The following is a 22433-nucleotide window of genomic DNA, read 5'->3' on the forward strand; positions in this document are numbered from 1 at the left end:
TCGATATGAAGTCCTGTATCAGTTACAATTGACGAAATTGATATGTATAGATTAAGGAGGTTTCCTGTAGTTTTGTGGACGTTCCTTTTTACCACCCAACAATCAAATGATTCTCATTACACTCTCAACACTCTATTCTCAAAAAATAAATACATAAAAATAAATAAATGAAAATTCACCACTTAAAGTGAAAGACAGATACATACTGGCCCTTTCAGAGTGATTGTGTCAGTGTTCAACTCAAAGCTGTCAAATTTGACAAAAATTTATTGTCAAATTCTACTTTAATTTGGTTAATTTCCATTCATCCATGAGACTTTAGGTATTTCAGTGTACAGATCTTGTGTGTTCCAGTGAAGATCCATTATTTCAAATAAAACTCTCTGGAAATTAATACTGACTAGCAACAGCGCACCCTAGAGTCGACTGAAGGTACAAATAAAATGTTGGTGGGAATGCCGCAGACTTCCTTACTGCATGGAAGACACCTAATAGTAAACCACAATTCAGAAAGACCAAAGAGAATTGTTGATCATTCAGACAAACATCCAATGTTAGCATATTACAAGACTCGAAGATTCAAGATGGTGGAGAGACCTGCTGCTTGCTACGGTTGCGTTTATTCGCACGTAGGGAGATTTGAACTCTGTTTTCAAGTGACCACGGCCCTTCTAGGACTGTCCGCAAAAGAACTGAGGGACATCTAAATGCCCGCCGATCACATTTCAGAGATTCATGTACCTCTTGGTCAGAGGTTTAGGAGGGGAAAAAAAAGCAAGATATTTATTTCATAGGCAGCTGATACATAGACAAAGGTTCCCTTTTTTCCTGAAGAAATATTCTCTGTAGAATTGTCTTAGCAAATATAGAAAATGGATCCCCAGCTCTGCTGGTTTCAGTGCATTCAAAGGAGGCCAAAGTCCTTAAAAGCCAAAGGATAGTCAGCTCATGTTTGTAGTTTCCATACAGTGTGTTGGCTTCAATGTCCTCTCTGGTGCCGGAGCTCTTGGAACGGAAACGCAGGGAACCGTTTGTGCTTACGTGGATATTTTGAATGCTTGAGTTTCTTCAGGATGTGTCAGTTCCTAAAATCCACCAAAAAGCATGATAGGACAACAAAGTGTTCAAATTAGTGAACTGAAATAAGGGTAGAGGGAAAACGAAGCTTATGAACAAGATGCGTGGAGTCCTGATGAGGACGTCTCGCCCAGTCTCATCTGTCTAAGAGGACTTTCAGCGCCCGCTCGATGTTCATTCTGTGACCCACACGGGTCACGCCCAAATCGATCAGATCCTCCTTTTGCAGGTTGGGCAGGTGGCTGCCCTCGATATCGTTGTCCATAAAGGCATCCCTGTGCTCGCCCAGGTTCAGGCTCTCAAGCCAGTCAGCCACGTCCTGCTTGCTCCACATGAGGACGGGTTTGGTGGCGAAGGGCTTGTTCGACGCTGCCTGGATGAGGGTGAGCGGGGAAGGGGAGCGGCTACGCCCCGTGCCTAGGCTGAGGGGTGGTGTGGGCAGGCCAAAGACATCCGTCATGGTGGGGGAAGTGACCGACGTCGGGAGGGAAGAGGCACAGCTGAGACCAGAGTCTGGCGGGGACATGATAGGGCTCGGGGTGTGGTGGTGGGAAGGCAGGCTGTCGGCCTGTCGGCACGGTGACGGGGCAGGCACGTTGGGGCCAGGCTGGGCAGTGAAGGTAACGGTGGTGTTCTGCTGTGTACCTGAGATGAGGGATACACCATCCTGATTTCTGCAAAGACAGAAGGATAAAAGTGAAGGAAAAATGTAAGAAAATAAAGGAATATGTATTAAGATGGAAAACATATTACACTTGAGGGAGAATGAAAAACTATATTCCTGCAAACGGTGTTTTACATGTTGCTATGGTGTTCTGGGTGCTTACTGGTCCAAGTTAAAAGTCTGTATGTTATGGCTCATGTTTTGTCTGTTTTATTGTCAGCCAGATTAAAATCGGAAGTCAAATGACATAGAAAACTAATACCACACCTCTCCTCAACAAACTGCATTATATAAATAAGAGGGATAATATGAGTGAAACTTCTGAGTAATAAAGCCTGGGTGAAAAAACATAACAAAAAAAAACAATTACTGTACAAAATTTTACTTCTATTAAATCTGATACAACCACATTTTTTAATTTGCATTTGTGGTGTCCTATTTTTCCAAAACCTTACAGACTCAAGTGGATCTAAATCAAAAACTTCCTCTGGAAAGATGCCTTTAAGGATGAAACACAAGACAGATCTGTAAATCTTTTTTTAAGTGATTCACACTTTTAAGTGATGTCTCACAAATTAAGCTTATTATTTTTTAATTGAAAAAAAAATAAAATAAATACAGTAAATTATTGGAACATCATGGTAGAATTTGTTTTAAAATGAATTTTATTTTTGCTGATTTTAATAAAAAAAAGTGTCCCGACAGCATTTACTGTTACATAAATGACAATTATTTTGAGGAAAATCTGCTTTAATTATCATTAAAATAATGCAAAAATAGAAAACAGCATAATTTTTTTATGCAAAGTATTACTTTTAGTTTTTTTGGGGGGGGGGGGAGCAAAATATGACTTGGACTTTATTTAAACACCAATGTATATTGACAGTTTGCGTGTACTGTAGGTGGTTTAGCTTTAAGGAGGCAGTGAATGTGATGCTCTTTAGCAATGCAATGTCCTTGCCCCAGGTTTCTTCTACCCAAGGTGTGTTGGCCTACATTTGTTGAAGTAAACTTTTACATTTTCATCTGATGTAGCACAGCAAATAAAACCAAAGACAGACTCATGTAAAGAGTACTTGAACTACTCTGAATTGATACAATGAAAATACATCAATAACAATATACTGTACAGTATGCAAGTTACACGTCCAGCCCATAGCTTAAGATTAACCTCAGTTCAATGTGAAGAAAAAAACCCATCTTTGCTCAGTGTGCTAAACATAGCGCTCTGCCTGGGCTACAAGTGCATTTTAGGGTCAGTTTTCTGGTCTGTAAATAACATCATTCAATTATGAGACATGGAACTCCATGTCGATGGCAAACCACTGCCTGTGCAATGTGGCAGCCATTGGTGTACTCAACCTTTTCTAATGCAAATCAAGTCAATTGCTGATGTTTCGGAAAATAAATGACATGTAAGGTTCAAAATCGAATGAGCTTTCTCTGTAGGAATCATCAGTAAAAAAAAAAATAAAACCTAAAAATGGCGAAAGACACCAGATAAATATTGATAAAAAACTCTTCATACAATACTAAATAAAAAAGGAAATGATCAAATTGTTTAATGTTCAAATTTTATCCAAAATTATAGTGCAAATTATACATTTCAGTTATGATGCAGCCATAAAAAAGCTGCCTATGTTGGCAGCAGACAGGAAGGCAGCTCAGTAGGTTTTCTGAAAGTCGGAACTCCTTATAACCCTAAACGTTTTTTTTAATATTTTTTTTATGAAATATAAAAGCCTTTAAGAGATTGCATAAGAGAATCTAGAGATATGTTATGGGAGCAGTTTGGGTGAAGTGACAACTAAGTAACAAATGGTCCATGCTGTAACAACACACACATACCTCCTTCCTCTGTGGTACGGTCTGTGTTCATCATCACACTGACGTTGCTCATCTCGTCCTCAAGGCTGTTCTCATTATTGGGTTGCTAGGCAACTCTTTCGTTCTCCAGCAGAGTGCACACACTAATCTGAGAGCCTAAATGTAAGCCTATGATACAGGAAGGAAAGAGGGCATACCTTGTTCCGAAGTGAGTCCTGGATCCCATTGGAGAGTCTAATGCTTCCCCTGACTTTGGTGCTTTGTCCTTGTTAACATGCTGCAGAACTGAATTGGTTTCAGGACCATGGGGGCCTTTCATCTCCGGAGGGTCACCCCACAACTTTGAGGTTCGTTGCGTTGGGGTTTTTAAGGGTTCTGGTGGAATAGATCCAGGGGGCGGAGGTGGGACAGAGGAGGGCATTCTGAAAGAGCTCACGTTCTCCTCTGGCAAAGCATCCTTGTAAAGTGCATTGCTCTTGATGGCAGGTTTAGGTTTTGGTTTGGACAGGATCTGAGACCTGTCCACCAGAAAGGCTTGTCCATCTGCATAGACGGTGCACGTGTCCAGGGTCTCACCTCCTTCAGAAGACAAGGTGGAGATGCTGGACACAGTAGAGATAGTGCTGGTGGTCTCCAGTTGGGGGTCACCGCTGCTTCGGCTGTCAACCTCAATGCCCGAGTCAGTGATTTGTTCGTAGGGCTCTAGTGGCCCAGGAGGGAAGCTAGGAGGTGTGCAGTTTGTAAGGACTGTTGGTCTTTTGATTTCAGAAATTCCACCACCTAATGGGGGATAGTAAGGAGCAAGAGAAGGCCCTTTTGTACCATTTGCTTTCTGTTTGAGCAGTTCAGCTATAGTCCCCGCCTGGTCTTCAGGAATGTCAAAACTGTTGGCAAACTCGAGAGGGGGTGGGAGGGGTTCAGCAAACACAAACTCTTCATCAATGTCGACAGAGGCCAAGGGAGGTGGAGGGATGCCGAAGGGCAACTTGACAGGCTCATCCACGGAGCTAACAGTTATGATGGTCTTGCCATGTGGAGCAGCTGATAGCGCCTTGGGAGCTGGGGGGTTGGTGGGAGCTGGCTGGTTGGGGTCGCGAAGCTCCCCAGGGGTGTTGTCGGGACTCGCTGCCTCGTCCCTGTCGCCCTCTGACAAGCTGTTATCCTCCGATTTTGCCCCATCTGTGGTGTGTACCATCAGCAGACCAGCTGACTTTTGCTGAGAAGTGTCCACAATGTCAATCAGCATGTTCTTCTTCTCCTCAGGCCTCTTCTCAGGCTTGCCCAGATCTAGCTGATACTTGGATTCTGTCTCATATTTGGACTCTGTCATCTGCCTCCGCAGACCCCCACGGGGACGGCCCATAGTAGCAGTACTTGAGAAGCCAACCTCCACATTTGGTCTAAGCTTGGTGTCGATGAAAAGCGGTTTATTGAGATCAAGTTTGGATAGGTCACTCTTTAGCGGAAGAGGCTGTGATTGCTCCCTCATGGCTCGGTCTCTGGCTGCTAACGCTAAAGCTAATGGTGAATTGGGGTCAAGTGGTTTGCCTGTTACCGGGTGAACGTAATTCCCACTTCCTGAGCTGTAGGTCTTATGAGCAGGTAGACTGATCGGGCTGTGTCCTGTACGAGTGCTCAACAGTTCCCTTACCATGGTGGGCTCAGGGCTGTTGAAGTCTGTCACATTGCCTCCACCTCTAGGGATGCTAAGTAGTGATGAGGGAGGTGCCATAAGCCTACGCAGCCGCTCATCGCTGCTAAACATGCCCTCATCTATAGATTTGGAGTGTCTCAGACGTGGAGCCGGTCTAGGTGCCACATCCTCATCACCTGCATCTGTGGACTTAAAAGATGGGGAGTTGCGATGAGCATCAAGCCTCTTCTCCCTGTCTCTGACTGCACCGGCAATGGCAGCTGCAAAGGGACTGCCTGCATTTAAGCCATCTTCTGGACGCAGTTGCCCTGGGTGATCCGGTGTGGTCGTTTCAATTTCCATGCTACTCCCTTGACTGCTCTTACCACTGCTGCTGGTGGAGGGCTCTTTGATTATTATTGTCGGAATTGGAATGGAGCAGGTTTTCTCAGGACTGTCTTCTACATTGGATTGTTTGACAAGCATTCCCTTCCTTCTGGCAGGCTTGTTGGGCACAAACAGTCCAGCTTGACCCATCTTGCCCACATCCGAGTAAGGGTTCTCAGGGATTAGGGCACGGCGCATATGAAGACTCTGTTGGGCTGTTGGGCTATGATTGTACCCCTCGGATTCATACTGCTCAGGACTGTCTCTGTAAAACATACCCTGATCTCTCCACCCAGCACCTTCACCTCTGTCTGGGGCTGTGCTGTTTGCATTAGGACTCTGTGAAGTAAAGCCTGGTCTGATGGTGCCGTATCCTCGACCAGCTGGGGCGGGAGCATTATTATGAGGTGGAGATGGAGGGGAGATGGCTGGTGGGGGTGGAATATCCTCTGATGTGTCAGGCATTGAAAGGCTTCTTGTAAATTTCAACATTGGAGGAGTAAGGAACTGCTTTTCTTCTTCGGTTACTCCTGTAAAGGAATAAAAGAGGAAAAATCAACAAGCTTGGGGGTGCAATCACCATCCTGAAACAATAAATATGAAACAACAAAGCAACTGTTACATCTTGAAAATATGTCACATCAGTGAAAAAACACCCAGCAAGAGTGGGCTGACCACCGAGTGTAAACCAAATATTTGTATCATTTTACAAAGAGCTGAAATATTTTTTTGTGCAATTTGTCAAAATAAAGGACTGTGTAAAGATTTACTTCAGCAACAAAACAAAATTGAACAACCACACACCTATAGATGTTTGCCGCCGTATGGTTCCCCTTGGTATACCCAGGAAGGGGCCTCTAGGACTCCCTGGCTGTTGTGGTGAGTCTACTGCTGCATCCTGACTATTGCAGAGAGACTACAAAAGACAGAATAAGGCTGACATGATAATAAGGACAAGCAGAATGCAGCACTTTTGCAGAGCATCTTTTCGAACTAGGCTTCACATAATATGTTGAAATGATTTCATTAAAAGAGACTAAAACGAAGAAATAAAAATAAATGTCAAGCAGTGAAGCATACTCACAAGCCTATACATAACTACACTCTAATTTAGGCATGCATGGATGCATGCATGGGCAACGGTCTTACCAGACATGTGAAAAGTGGTTATTGCCGTTAGGCTACAATACAATTCTTAACAATGCCACGGGAGTCCAGAACTCTAGTGGAGATTAGACAAGGCACACTTACATTCATTTCAGGGCTAACAGCGAAACACTTGCTAGTTGGGCGTGGTTTGACCGCCGCCACCCTCAAATCTGTGTTTGAGTTGTCCCACATTGGTTTCTGGGGGGGTACGACCTCATCCACTTTATCTGTAAGACAACAGCATCTTAAATTAGAAAGCAGGAAGCTACATTTAAAATAAACTCAGTATCAAATATTGCTAATTTCCTCTAACATGATCCTCAAAAGCAAGGATCCGAAACCAAGCAAGGATCCAAAACCGAGCAAGAAAGGCGACAGAAATAGATACAACGACAATGGTCAAGGTCAAAGCCGTGCAAGCGCTTCCTGGTTCCATTGGAGAAATCTTAGCACTTCTTTCAACGGCCACTGCGCAACATGCTAGCATTTTTTTTTTTTGGACAGCTCCCATGCATGGGATGATTACTTAGTGTGACTTGAAATACAATCCTCTTCTTCAGACCCTCATTATCTGAAAGCTGATCATCTACACAGAAATGGAGGAAAGGGAAATTCAGAGTCTGATTTCCTAGCATAAACGTCAAAGACTGAATCTGGTAAGTCACACACACACACACACACACACACACACACACACACACACACACACACACACACACACACACACACACACACACACACACACACACAACCCCCTGTACACCTGGCATTAAAATGTTTCGTATCTGGATATTCTTTAATTGGATTTAATTATTCTTTACAAATCACACTTCCTTGGATCATTTATCAAACTTTAAAATCAGTGGTGACAACTCAAAATGATTTCTGTCATGTTGACAGACAAAATGAAGGTATTGTGTTTCCCTACATTCTAAACATTCCCACAGTAAAATATGCTAATAAAAATTAAAAGAAAAAAAAGAAGAAAATAAACTTTAAAGCACCCAAGATTAAAAATCAGGAGAGATGCTGACAGATTTGTTAATTAAATCAGGTGACACAAGCGCATGACTGCAGTATAATTTGTGTCAGATAATTATTGCAGTGCTGCATTATCATTTACAACTTTATCGAATGTTGTCAGGATTTGTGTCTGACCACCTCAGAACGCGGTTTCAGTGGTTCAGTTACAATACGTTTTACACTTGGGTGCTATTTATGTGGTCAAGTGCTGACCATACATATCTGGAAATGCTTGTTAATGCCAGGACTAAAGGGGGCCACAGTTACAGCTCTTCATTCGGCATTATATGGATATATACACTCAGATTTTAAATTTAAAATCCCATCATAACCCTGAGGCGAAGCTTATTTTAAAAAGAATACTACCAAAACAGCCCATTCAGAAGAATCTGTCTAGTTAATATTCATAACAGAAAGCATATCTGACTGCAGAAAGAGTATGCATTTGTTTTTTGTTTTTATAAACAAGGCAATATCTATATATCTTGATAATATCTAAATATAGATTTAAAATGACCCTCTTTGATGAACTCAATACGTACAAGGCTGTTTTAAGGACACAGCAGGAGTACTATGCAGCCAGCCATATTATGTAAACATAAAACTAATGCTTACAACGGTTCAGAAAATATCGTCTTCAAGAAGACAAAGGAGTCCATTCAGCAGCCTAAAGATGTTGTATCATATCTGTGCATCAGTCACAGGTCATCATATTCCTGATCATTGATAACAGCGGTGATAGCTTTACAATGAAAATATGGCATTACATTTTGCAGGTGGAATGTTTCTATATTAAACATATGCAGCATTATTTCCATGGCAACGTCTTGTTTCAGAGTGTTCTTTAAAGTAGTAGCTCTTTAAAGGAAGAAATTATCTTAAAATGTCCAGCTTTAGGATTTTATCTTCTCTTTGAGGAGCGAAATGTAGGCAGGATTCATTATATCAGTAGGAACAAGGACATGTATCTGAAGCCAGTTTTGGCATGGGAAATTCGTGGCTCTTGTTTTCTCAGGCGTATCCTTTTTATAATAGAAGTCAGGCTGTTGAATAATATATTCTTACATTGCACTTTTGAAGATCTAGGGGGTCAATAAGTGAAGCTAAAGGCTTATGGAGCATTTTGCAGTGTAAACATATTTGGTCTGTTTTCACAAGTAGTCTTCCATTCAACTGGTAAATTTTGATTATTGGAGAGAGAATACAAATTATTTGCACATTTCTTTCACTGAATCATATCAAAAAAGCTAAATTGTGTTAGAAAAATAATTACTGTTGCTAAGCTGAGGTGACAAATATTTAAAGAGTGCTTAGGGAAAACTCACCCTTCTTTTTCCTCAAAGTGGCTTTAACATAAAAGAACAATTCAGCTTTATTCAAGTATTAAAATTCAGAGATAATTTCCAGAAAACATGACGAGGAGAACCAACGTTTGGAATACACAGTATTCCTCCACATGGCATTGACCTGTGCATAATGTAATGCCATTTTAGACGGAAAGCAACAACAAATCCATGCAGTTAACTTTTCAACACTACACAAGACAAGTAGATTAGTATCCAATATAACAAAGTGACGAAAAAGACAATTAATTCCCGATTACACAACATAAATAAGGATTTAATACGCATGTAATACTGCTTACCATTTGTGCCATTGTTTAATTACTAATAATTAAGACAGCATGACCCATCAAACCCTAGATTTAGCTGTGGTCACCAGAATAAATCCTTCACAATCCAACAACGATCCGCTCAGGTGAAATGCGTAATGCTTTTACAGTGAATGTGAAGGTAGTACTTTTTCTTTATTAGGGACTACACAAAAACTGTGTATGGACACAATGTCCATATAATCAAAAATCTCTGTCTCAAAAAAATACATATAACAAAGTCACATGCATGCCAGGGAAGCACAGCAGTACAATTTATACATACAATTTGTAAAAAATAATTTTTTAAATAATCGTATAATACCTTTATCCACTTTTAGGTCAGCATGCAGGAAAACAAAACAACATCAAAGTTCATTTCATAATGAACGGTAGCTGTAGAACAACAAAAAGTGTCACAGGTTAAAGTGCATTCACAAGACATTTTTGCGTTTAAAAACAGCTAGACGTAACAGAACAAAATGGAACTGAACCTTTTAACTTGACATGTCGTCTTAAAAATGCAGCTCTCATATCATGAGACACCAAAAACATAACACAATGCAATGTAACATGTGTGAATGGTCCCTTATCTTGTTAAAAAGTATTAAGAGAAACTCGACATTAAATTAGATGCTTCTGCTTGGCTAGACTGGGCTTACCTAGGTCTTCTAGCTCTGAGGTCATAGATTTTGAACGCATGGACAAGGCTGTGGAGGGAGCCCTCCGTGGTGGTGGTGGTGCTATAGCAACAAACCAAAAAAAAAAAAAAAATAATAGAGCAGGTACAGTAGATGCTTTAGCCATGGGCTGTAGCATTCCCATGGGGAGGCATTGTATACAACAACAACTCATGCATTCAAGGTTTGCCGATTCACATTTTAAATAATGAATGCAAAAGAAGAACTTAAAACACAAATTAATAGTGTAATTAAAATCAGTGATTAGTAAAACTAACATTAGCATTATGGAAAAGCAATGGTTAGAATCACATGAAAGGAGTTTTGTCAGCTTAATTTTCATACATATGACTAAACATGTTCCTTCATGATCCAGTTAGTCGGGAAACCCTGAACAAATCAAGACGTCTACCTTTCTTTCGAGCCGTGTCATCAGGGTCTAGATTTCGACTGACCGTCACCACTTTGATGATTAAGTGGTTGCCGCCGTGACGAATCATGTTGACCACTTGTTTGTGGCCCACTTTGACAACATTGTCCTGGTTCACCTATAAAAAGAGGAACAATTAAGCATCAGCAGTGGTTTACAAATTATTTCCTTTACAATGAAAATGCCTTTTAGGCATGTTCAGTAGGGTTGAGAAGGTAAACTTGACAACCGCACCACCGCGGTTGTGAAGTGCCACCGTGGTGGCCCGCCAAAACACATTTTTTTGTATGTGAATGCTGTTTTACACGAATATTATGACACGAGTGAAGCACAAAGCTTTGTTTACAATAGAAATAATAGGTTAGCAATTAAATGTTACATTGCAGCCATGGAAACATTTGGATTCATGACGATTCATTAGACCGTACCATAGTACTGAGACCGCTCTCATTAGAGTTTTGATTTGCTCTTAGCATCCGACCCTGGTTGTATATCTCTATTAGTGTTACTGGATCTTAGTGCTGCATTTGATACCATCGACCATAACATTCTTTTGAATAGACTCGAAAATTATGTTGGCATTAGTAGAATTGTACTAGCATGTTTCAAATCATACTTATCTGACCGTTATCAGTTTGTAGCAGTAAACGAAGAGATGTCTTATAGATCACAAGTTCAGTATGGAGTACCACAAGGCTCAGTACTAGGACCGTTGCTGTTCACTCTGTACATGCTATCCTTAGGAGATATCATTAGGAAACATGGCATTAGCTTTCACTGTTATGCTGATGATACTCAGCTCTATATTTCTTCACGCCCCAACGAAACGCGCTAATTCACAAAATTAACGGAATGCATAGCTGATATAAAAATTTGGATGACTAGTAATTTCCTAGTACTTAACTCTGAAAAAACAGAGATTATAATTATTGGACAAAAAACTTCCTCAATTAATAACCTAGAATACTGTCTAACAATTGATGGCTGCTCTGTCAAGTCTTCGTCATCGGTTAGGAACCTGGGTGTGCTCTTTGATACCAATCTTTCATTTCAAAGTCACGTTTCTAGCATCTGTAAAACCGCATTCTTCCATCTTAAAAATATATCTAAATTACGACATATGCTTTCAATAAAAAATGCGGAACAGTTCATGCGTTCATGAAATCAAGGCTAGATTATTGTAATGCTCTACTGGGTGATTGCCCTGCACGCTTAATAAACAAAGTCCACTTGGTCCAATACGCAGCAGCTCGAGTTCTCACTAGAACCAGGAAGTATGACCATATTAGCCCGATTCTGTCAACACTGCATTGGCTCCCTATTAAACACCTTATACATTTTTAAATATTGCTGACTACTTACAAAGCACTAAATGGTTTAGCTCCCCAGTACTTGAGCGAGCTCTTAACGCATTATAGTCCTTCACGTCTATTGCGATCTCAAAATTCTGGTCAGTTGATAATACCTATATATCAAAATCAACTGCTGGCGGTAGATCATTTTCCCATTTAGCACCTAAACTTTGGAACAGTCTCCCTAACATTGTCCGGGAAGCAGACACACTCTGTCAGTTTATTCTAGACTAAAAATGCATCTCTTTTACCGGGCATTCACATAGAACATTATACATTTCTATTATTCAAATCAGTTAAATGATTATTAGGCTGCATAGATTAGGTCAGCCGGAACCGGGGACACTTCCTATAACACCCGATGTACTCGATGTACACCTTAACAAACCTGTCTCCATACCGGCGTGATGACTCCGACTTCCAACCAGATGGAACTGGATAAATATTCTGAATGTTCTGATCCAATCTAACTTCTGACCTGTAATGCTGCCTGAATCATAATCATACACTGTTCGTTCATTGGCCAGAGGAGAACTGGTCCCCGACTGAGCCTGGTTTCTCCCAAGGTTTTTTCTCCATTCTGTCCCCTGATGGAGTTTCGGTTCCTTGCCACTGTTGTCTTGGCTTTTAGCTTGCTTAGTTGGGGACATTTAATATTCAACAATATTATTGATCTGCCTTACTTCAGGTGGACGAAAACGCAATTTTCTTCTAGAAACAAACTTTGTTGTATTATTTTCATGTTATCACTATGAAGCTGCTTTGATACAATCTATTGTAAAAAGCGCTATATAAATAAAGGTGACTTGACTTGAATGAGAGAGTTGTGCGTGAGCCCATAAATTTAAGCTTTGACGTCTTTGTATTCTGGTTTGCGATCTGGTCACCCGATTATCAGCGAATTTAACAATATTCCATTAGTTATTCCACTGGACATGGAATCTCGTTTCTTTTCCCAAATCTTCACTCACGTCTCGCCCATTTTCGAAGGGGATTATGAACGTTTCTTCCTTGGTTCGCTTTTAATTAGGCCTATTATATTCACATTCTTTACTGTGGTAAAGTGGACAAATAGCCTTCCTTTTTACTTGCATGTCAAATTCTTTTTAACACAGTTTGTGCTTGTTATTAGACTTGGTAAGGCGTGTCAAGTTTATTTGTAAAGCGTGTGATTTTAGTTTCGCTTTCTCTGGCAGCGCAAAATCAAACATAGCCTAAATGCCTTGCCCTTGTGGAAGATAAAATTCGTTCTTCAGACCTTTTACAACAAGTAGGAAACATGAAGATATCAGAAGCGCAGAGCGGTTGGCTTATATGACGCGTCTGTGTGGAAATCGAAATTTAAAAAAATATATATATTTAACTTTATTATATTATTTAAGTAACCATTATTTACTGATATTTATTTAATGCTTTACAGGCTTTAGTGTGCTGTTTCTTTGACGGAATTGCTCAAATAAACACGCATATCTGTTACGAAATGGATGTTTGAGCCTAGTTTATTTTTATTTTATTTTATTTTCCAAACAACCCCCAATTCATTTCCTGCTTTTTGCTGTAAAAAAAAAAAACAGCAGATGAACTATTGTGTTGATGTACATCTTACTGGGCTGGATATACCATTTGCTCTTTTTTTAAAGATACACAGCCAAAACATAGCTATGTTCAGAATTGGATACTAGCGTACAGTACCTTTAGTGCATACATACTTACATAATGTATATACAGTTTGGGGTCAGTAAGATTTTTTTTAATAAATAAATTAATACTTTAATATCGAAATAACATATTAAATTGATCAAAAGTGACCGTAAAGACATTTACTGTATGATGTTACCCCGTAAAATCACTTTCAAATAAATGCTGTTCTTTTAAATTTAAATTTTTCAACATTGATAATAAGAGGAAATGTTACTTGAGCACTAAATTAGTTTCTAAAGAATCATGTGACACTGAAGACTGAAGTATTTTTTTAAATGCATGAAAATAGAAAAACTTTTTTTACTTTACATTTTATTTCATGGTATTATTGTTTTTACTGTATTTTTTTTATCAAATACATGCAGCCTTGGTGACAAGAAGAGACAGTGAAAGATTAGTTGCTTGATATTAAGGGAAGGATACATTCTCATTCTAGAAAACATTGTACAAAAGTACAAAAATGTGTACAAAGGCATTGTCATAAATTTTTGGGTACATTTTTTATCAGAAGACAAAAGCAGAACCGTGTAGGTGCGTATTTCATTTACTCAAATTTTAGGAGTACTCTACAATAAATACGGCCTCAAACAAACAGACTAAAAGCCCATAAACCTCCAATCTTGATTTAATAGGCATAAACTTCGGTTTACTACATCATAGTGAAGTAAATTGATCTTGAGCATTCAGCCACCCGAAGGGTTATAAAATCTTGCAGGTTTGTAATGGTTCCTGGCAATGACACAGAACAAGCATCAACACCAAAGTACACTAGCCCTACTACATTTGCTATCAAAACATCATTTATCTCCCAATTGCCCTATTTAAACCAGATATAAAGCCATTATTTTATCCACAATGTTTTAAAATTACCTTTTGTCTTTATAAATTTTCTTCACTTGAATGGTCACAATTCCAGAGGGAGCTGTCATTGGAAAGGCATCAGAAGGTAGTAAATCAAACTGGGGTTTAAACGTTTAAGTGGGACATTCAATCTGACACCGAGCCGGTATTGGTGAGCTCAATTGCATTTAGCTACAGCAGAGACGTTTTGCCAATGGTGATAATCGTTGATTTATGGGTAACATTCATCACCAGATATTTTTTCATCATCGCTTTTCAACAGAGGTGTAAAGTCCAATGACTCCAATTCTCCAACTGGACTTAAATTCAGGGAGAAACAATTTATATTCAACATTTTTTATTCGTACTGCATGAAAGTGAAGCACATGCTCCTAAACTATTTGAAGAGGCTCTAAAAAACTATTTGACACGAGTTACCAGCTCACAACTTTAGACCACAGAATGGACCACAGTTTGGAAGCAACACTAGATTTTTTTATTTTATGAAGAAAATTGAGTAGCACCTGCTTGTGCAAAACTCATGCCAGGATCTTGCAAGGGCATTGCTATGGTGGTCAGAAAGGTTGCTAGGGTGTTCTGGGTGGGTGCTAGGTGGTAACTTACTGACCCGAGGCAAAAGAGGCAAAAGAAAACCCTCAAAAAATCTATATATAATTCTGCCAGGCAAAAATCTGAATGAGTAGAAAAGTAATGTTACACTAAACCTCAACATGCCACATGATTTGACAATCATGATTGTCATTCCCTATCAAACCCTGACCTCCTAAAGTAAGAGAAATAGCAATAGTGATAGTTGCCTTAGCAAGTAGCACTAATGACTAGGATAAAGATGTTGATATGCTTTGATATAAATCGCCTCATAAAAGGCACTGCAGGCAAATTAGAGAGACACCCCTGCTCCTATGGCATTTCTCTAGCAAAACGAGAAACACTGTGACTACGAAACAGATCAGCAGAGAGAAAATGAGAGAGACAGGTTTGGGAGAGATCTTAGAGTATGCCTTTTACCGAAGAAAAGGTTACGTGAATAAGCTTGGGTAACCTAGGAAACAGCCGAGAGAGCCGAAGTCGTCTTCATGACGAAGAGAGCTTTGCTGCTCCTTTTATTCCATCGTGTGTGTTTGTGTGATTCATAAATGCTGCGAGCGTAATGGAGAGCAAGGGACTACGTATGTGAGCATATGCGAGAGATTGCCATTGTTCCAATTAAAATAAAATTAGCTGTAGTGTACACAAGTAAGAAAGCAAGCCGTAATCAATGTGGGATCAGGAGTGAAAGGCCCACATGCAGAGCCAGGAATGTTAAAAAAAAAGAGTAAGTAACAGCCTTTAATGTTAATCACATTTATCTTTTCTACATCCCTACTGTGATTTTCATACTGTGCATTCCAAAGGCACCAGAAGACAAAATAACTGCATTACATCTTAGAGCTTGACCTTATGACAGATGATGTAAATTTAGAGAGAATGAGAAGGAGAGAGAGAAAGCTCTGTGAATCATGAGCGGTAATCGCAACTCTGTGCAGATTTGAGCAGTGCTCTAGTTTTTGGTGAGTGCTGAAGGAGGAGGATGGGCACAAATTTCCTAGCATTCTCACTGACCTCTAGTCTCTCGGCATGTCACACACTGGTAATGAGATTTGGGCTCATTTAGAAAGTGCTGGGACCAGATGTAGATAAAGCTCACAAAACAGCACAATCTCACCATGGCCACTTCATCTTGATAATCTCATTATGCCGGAGCAGAGCTAAATCCAACCAAGCTGAGCCTGAGCACAGGAATTTGATTTTTGTGTTGTTTCTGATACAAGGACATAGAATATGGGTCATTCTATGTCTACTCACCCTCATGTCGTTCCAAACATGTATGCTCTTTTTTTCCCTTAAGATACAAAAGGATCATTTTGAAGAAACTTCTTACAGCCTTGTTAGTAGTGACCACAGGCTGCAAAACTAAAGGAACCTATAGCATAATATCTGATCATATGAAATACTTTTATAGTGTTTTTTTTTTTTTTTTTGACAATCTACAAATTATCCTTGCAGGTATACTGGTTTGGTACAGCATGAAGGAATTACATGAATTTATTCACCCTGATGCAGAGGTAGAAATTTTGAAGATTGTCCATCTGTGCAGGAATTAGCTAAAGAAGGCTGAACTACCTTAAAAAAAAAGCAACTAAAGCAATAAAATGTAATATTTTTTAAATTACAGATGCATATACAGTATAATGATATATATTATTTGAACTTTTATTTTATCAAGTTATTTTTCCTGCTTAAGCTGTTACACATCAATGTCAGGGGAGAATGTGTAAACTGACCAATCAAAATGGATATGCAAATAAAGTAACATCATTTGTACAAAATAAAAAAATGCATAAGGATAAGAAAGGTCAGTAGCCAGTAACCTTTCAGATCCATTTGGTTCATTATCTATTTAGTGCATTATCAGGCCAGCTTGAGGTTAACGCAGAAGGTGGCGGGAGATAAAACATATAAATAAACTGGACAATTAATTCATAACAGATGGATAAACACTTTCTAGAAATTTTCAAATTACTGAAGGAACTCCTCCTTGCCATAAATAATTTGCCATAATAAAGGAGCAGAGGAATAGTACACATTCATTTACAATTGTTTATATTGTCATTGTTCTATGGATAAATATATAGAAAAATAACAGCATATGTGTCACGAGGGTGAGTAAATAATGATAGAATATTCATTTTCTGGTGAACTACTCCTTTAAGAGTTAAACATGCTGATCCGAGTCTGTGTGTCACGAAACTGAAATCAGGTTAAAGACAGCTTAGGATGCAAAAACTGGAATTTGGGAGGTGTTCTTTTTATACACATCTCAACACACAAAATGCCAATTTGCAATTCTAAAATTATCATTGATTATAACAGTTTGTGATTTCACGGTGCAATAAGAGACATTAAAAAAAACAACACGCGCACACACAGATCTTGACTGATGGATGTGTGTGACATGTGGTGAGCATCCCACACTTGATTAAAATCTGATGAAATTAGCAGGCGGTTATCCTCTGCACAGAGTCAGCACACAGGAAATAAACCATAAAACGATAAGCCTTCCATTTGGCTAATCAGATCAGTTCTGCTCAGGGTCGTTCTGGTCACAGTCTCAATACACACGTAAAAAAAATAAAATTAAAAAAAGTACTCATAAACCAAATGAATTTCATTGCTTCTCTGCAGTCCCCAGATGCACCACACAATTTATGCTTGCTGTTCTATTCAAGGACCTTAGAGATTCTGTGTGTGTGTGTGTGTGTGTGTGTGTGTGTGTGTGTGTGTGTGTGTGTGTGTGTGTGTTCACGTGCTGTTCATCCAACTTGAGAGTATGTGTCTGTGTGACAGAGAATCTACAGGGACCTCCATATTTCATGAAGGATGATTTTGTGTCACATCTGGTCACTTCCAGAAGAATAAAGATGTGTACTGCACTCACACACACACTCTTTTTACACATGCACTTACTGACACAAACAAGACGTGCATGCACACACACACACACACACTCATATATATACTTGCTCACTAAGCCATTATGTAACAGTCTATCCATGTTCACCCTTGTGGTTACATAATGCCACTCCGTGAACTAGGAGACCCCCTCCAGGTATCTCCACATAGACAGAAACACTAAATAGTAAGTAACAGAACAGTGAGGATGCATGGACAAGGGAAGGCTCTTACTATTTTATTTAGACCATAAAAAACAGGACCACTCGTCTACAGACCAGCAAAAACCATCTAAACTAATGTTATATATTATACAAGAAGACTGGAAAACATTATTTATGAGGGTTTTTGAAGCAGGTTTTGAAAGGGATGCAATTTGGAGGTGTTGGCCCACAGGGACCTGGGTTTAAGTTTAATTTACATTTTAAACTAATGTATGCACCCATATTTATAATATATGATAAATGTAATATACAGGGCCTAAGGCCGTCGACACACTGGCTGCGTGGCGTGTCCGTTTTTCTTTCGGCTCCCATGTTAACAGGTTAGAGCTTGCACACTGCCTGCGTGACAAGTGCGACTCAGGCGCGGCTTGAGCCGCGTGGAAAACGCGTGCAAGCTAGAAATAGAACCGACGGCTATTTTTCACACGACACGCGTGTTGGATTGGATTCTTTTCAAAATAGAATAGGAAAAGATGTTTATATGTCATTTTGACACGAATACATATTAATAAATGACATTTTGATGTTTGAAAGTCTCTAGGTTTTGACATAAATGCAGATATAAATGTAATTAAAAAAAAATATTATCGATTTTCAAATATTGCACCTGTCAATACAGAACGAAATATTCTGTGGCCTATTTTGCCGTCAATACTGCCGATGTTGTCTTTGCTGCTATATATTTATGTTTAACATGAAGTATAGGCCTTCCACAACTCTCTACGTATGTCAAATATATCACCAATGAGGCTTATCATATGTCACCTACCTAGCAGCAGCAGCACCGCATCAGACACGTTTCTGGTGTGCAATGACATAGAAAACGCCACGCAACTGACACGCAACAGAAACGCCACGCAGCCAGTGTGTCGCCGACTAATTTTTAATAACTAAATTTTTGCCTCACCTGCCAATGGCCGGTGATGATTTTTTACCAGCCATTAAACTGTTTTTGCAAAAACAGCCAGTTATGACACCAAACTTTTAGATACCAGTGAAAATTCACAATTCTCTATTCCAATTTCAATAAAACTACTAGCATAACTAATATAAATTTAAACCAATTAAATACAAGTAACAGTAGTTTTCAGGTAGAGACATTGAATAAAGTAATAAAATGTAAAATAACACTGATAGTCTTCACTTTATAAGTTAGGCCTATCTTTATTAAAGTTTCAAAAGCTATTCAGTCAAGAGCAGTAAGTGATTTCTTTCTGTCCTTTTTTGATTAACATTAAAAACAGACAACAGCAGAAATATTAGCCTGCTGTCACTTTAAGACCAAATGCATGTATCCAAAATACAGATACTGTAGTGTACACATGTTGTCTTTTTCGACTGTTTACGTTACTCAAGCAATAACCGACTGTGTTTACTCGAATGTCCGTTCCAGCTCAAGAAAACGTGAAACAATCTGGGTGCGGCTTTGGATGTGTGCGCACACTAAACTTCCCACACAGCGCATGAGTTGAATCTTTTAATTTGCAAGGCTTTCATGACGATGCAGCACTGACCCATCAACTATCCTGAGCTTCTTTCACGTTTGTTCACATTCATGTTCTCAATACGTTGCATAAAGAATTCATAAAAATGTTACCGGCCAACTAGCGATTGACACAGTTTCATATTCTCGCCAATGTCGATTTTTACTCACATTTGGTGCTTGGCGAGTGTTAATTTTAGGCCCAGGTAATAAATCTTTTTAAAAAGATACAGAAACATCATAAAATTGGAAAAAGTTTGTGTCTAATATTATGACTAGATAATATATATATGATATTTAAAATGTTATTATAATATACATTTTTAATTAAAATAATTATCTCCAAATTTTATATGCTTCATTCAAAATCAGGCATTAGATATGTTCAGTTGAAAAATATGCATAACCATTTAATACTTTTGTAAGATGGCATAAACATAAAATATATAAATGTAAAAAATATAGGCCTACTGTTCGGATTGGAAAAAAATAAGCCCTGACATTATGTGCTCCCAAAATCAGCCCAACCAGTCCAATGCTGATGATAATTAAAAAAAATAATAATAATAAAACATCATACAACTCAACAAATCCACACGGCTCCCATCTCTTAATCCCCACGTCAAATCCACTATCATTACTAAACATGACACAACGCCAACATCACACTCTCTAATACGAACTAGAGAGCTTGCAATCTCTGCACCTCTGGCCCGATTTAGAGATTTACAGAAGATTGTCAGAGGGCAATCATCCAGCCCAGATAAAACTCTATCCCGTCAAATGAAATCTCCCTCTTCTTGGTACTTTCCAGAAAGGAGGGCGCGCTTTTGTCTTGAGTGGGGATAATTACGAAGAGTACAGGGGATCTGTACTCTTCACACTCAAACACACACGCACTAAAGCCTCATCCATTTTCCTGTCTGCATTGCTCTACGATAGCAGCACAGCTATCGGCTTGGCCTGGCCTGCACTTAAAGAAAGGTTACATGATAAGACCTCTGTGGTCAAGTCCTCTATTGAGGAGATTAAACACAAGATAGTGTGAAAGACTCACTGAGAGTTTATAGAATTTCCATTAAAGATAAAGAGGCTGCCTAAACAGCACTCGGAATAATAAAAAAAAAAGTATAAAAATGCTGTAAACAGCATTTCTGGATACCAGCTATGTCCTGACACAAACAGAGAGAGTTAAATGGAACTTTACAACTTGTATTAAATTGCGATTGTAGTACCATGACATTTCTAAATACAAGTTTGTCAAATATTTTCAGGGCTAGAAAGTATTTGTTCTGACAATAGTTAAAAATTTGTCACAATTTGGTTTAATGTCAATTTTCTTATTGCTACGACTGCCTGCAATTAGTATTATTATTTTTAAATCCTTGTCCCCTTATCCACACAGGAAGTAGATGGATGCCTGATGCATTTATGCATTGTAATATCCATAGTGCAAATATGCCAGTTTTACCATACAAATACCATATTTTGTGGACACCATACCACAGTATTTCTTGAATCAAATAGTACAAATTGTACTTGGGTGGATCCATTAACTTATTTTTTAATAATGTCACGATATAAGGTTTATATGAATGTATAAATTTGACCATTAAGGCATACTTAGCCTTATTTGCTAGTTTATTTGCACTATTAATAAACAACAAATGAATGTTAAAAGTACAAATAGTCCATGCATGTAATATATCAATTAATATGAGATTGGAACAGCTGCATTTATAATGATTATACAAGAGTTAGAAATATGTTATTTAAAAAGGTTTAAGATGAAGCATGACACACACCAGGACCAGTGGCGTAGTGGACGGGCACACAGGGCACAGCTATCGGCCTTATCAAGAGGATTTGGCATTTCCAATTAATGTGTTAAATTATTACTAGCCTACTACTTTTATTATTAAATTAATATTACAATTAATTTCCCCCGCAATAATTTTATAGTGCATCACCCCAAAACCGACGCGCTGCGAGGAAAATAAAAGATAAGTTTAGCTTACTCCTTTCAAAAACAACTTGTTTAAAGGGTAACTAAACCCTAAAACAACGTTTTTTAGATTATGATCTGTAAGATTGGGGCTTTATAGTGCTGTTCATTGATTCGAGTAAATGTTTTGACATTTGGGTATAAAGTGTTTTAATTCTACAATATATGGTGTTAAAACTACCGAGTGCTGCCCTCTTCGAGTTGAACGGTGGCTACTGCAGTTGAATTTTCCTATTTGAAGTTGTTTCCCCGCGTGACGTAAGCAGGCTCTGCCAACGGCTCACTGCCCACGCCCCTGGCACGAGCTCACCACACCCTTCGCTAGCATCGTCAGCATCGGGAGTTAAGACCGCAGTTTGAACCATCGGCTTGAATTGATAAGAGATGCTAATACAATGCTAAATCATAAATCACAGTTGTATGTACAATAACATTACGATGTCCAGAAATCTATTTAAATAGTACATTGTGTTTAATTTGTTGTTTAATTTGATCTAATATATGTTGTTAGTGCGGAGAATTTTCACGTGAAATAAATACATAGATCCGACTGTTCTACTGTACTATAATGTCAGATATATATAGTGTCAGAGGTTCTATTCCACACTAAAAAGTATAGTTTTTTTTCCCTCATCAAAACCGATTATGTTTATCAGTGGTTGTATATGAAACAGGGACACGTTTGTGTGCATTTTGTTTTGTGATTTACTACTGGGGAGGGCATTCCAACTTCCTAAAGTAGTCATCTACTTGCATACACTAGTATACACAGTAATACCGTTCAAAAGATTTTG

The 22433-nt window shown here is 38.8% G+C and overlaps 1 protein-coding gene across 2 annotated transcripts in view; it reads right to left on the reverse strand.

Annotated features, from left to right (window-relative positions):
* Positions 1-70: 70 nt before the first annotated feature.
* The window catches only part of shank2b (SH3 and multiple ankyrin repeat domains 2b), a gene marked incomplete at its 5' end in the record, with an annotated part of 78816 nt that continues 56453 nt past the window's right edge, over positions 71-22433 (reverse strand). Inside the window, 6 exons of one of the 2 annotated variants that reach the window (XM_079858852.1) lie at positions 71-1751; positions 3766-6118; positions 6393-6504; positions 6840-6964; positions 10074-10154; positions 10504-10639. In XM_079858852.1, coding sequence (XP_079714978.1) covers positions 1214-1751; positions 3766-6118; positions 6393-6504; positions 6840-6964; positions 10074-10154; positions 10504-10639 — 3345 coding nt within the window. In that variant the 3' untranslated portion in view covers positions 71-1213. Of the gene's footprint in view, positions 1752-3765; positions 6119-6392; positions 6505-6839; positions 6965-10064; positions 10155-10503; positions 10640-22433 lie in introns of both variants that reach the window. The other variant, XM_079858853.1, reaches the window with a different exon arrangement.

The sequence above is a fragment of the Squalius cephalus genome, assembly GCF_949319135.1.
Source record: "Squalius cephalus genome assembly, chromosome: 23".
Taxonomy (NCBI): Eukaryota; Metazoa; Chordata; class Actinopteri; order Cypriniformes; family Leuciscidae; genus Squalius; species Squalius cephalus.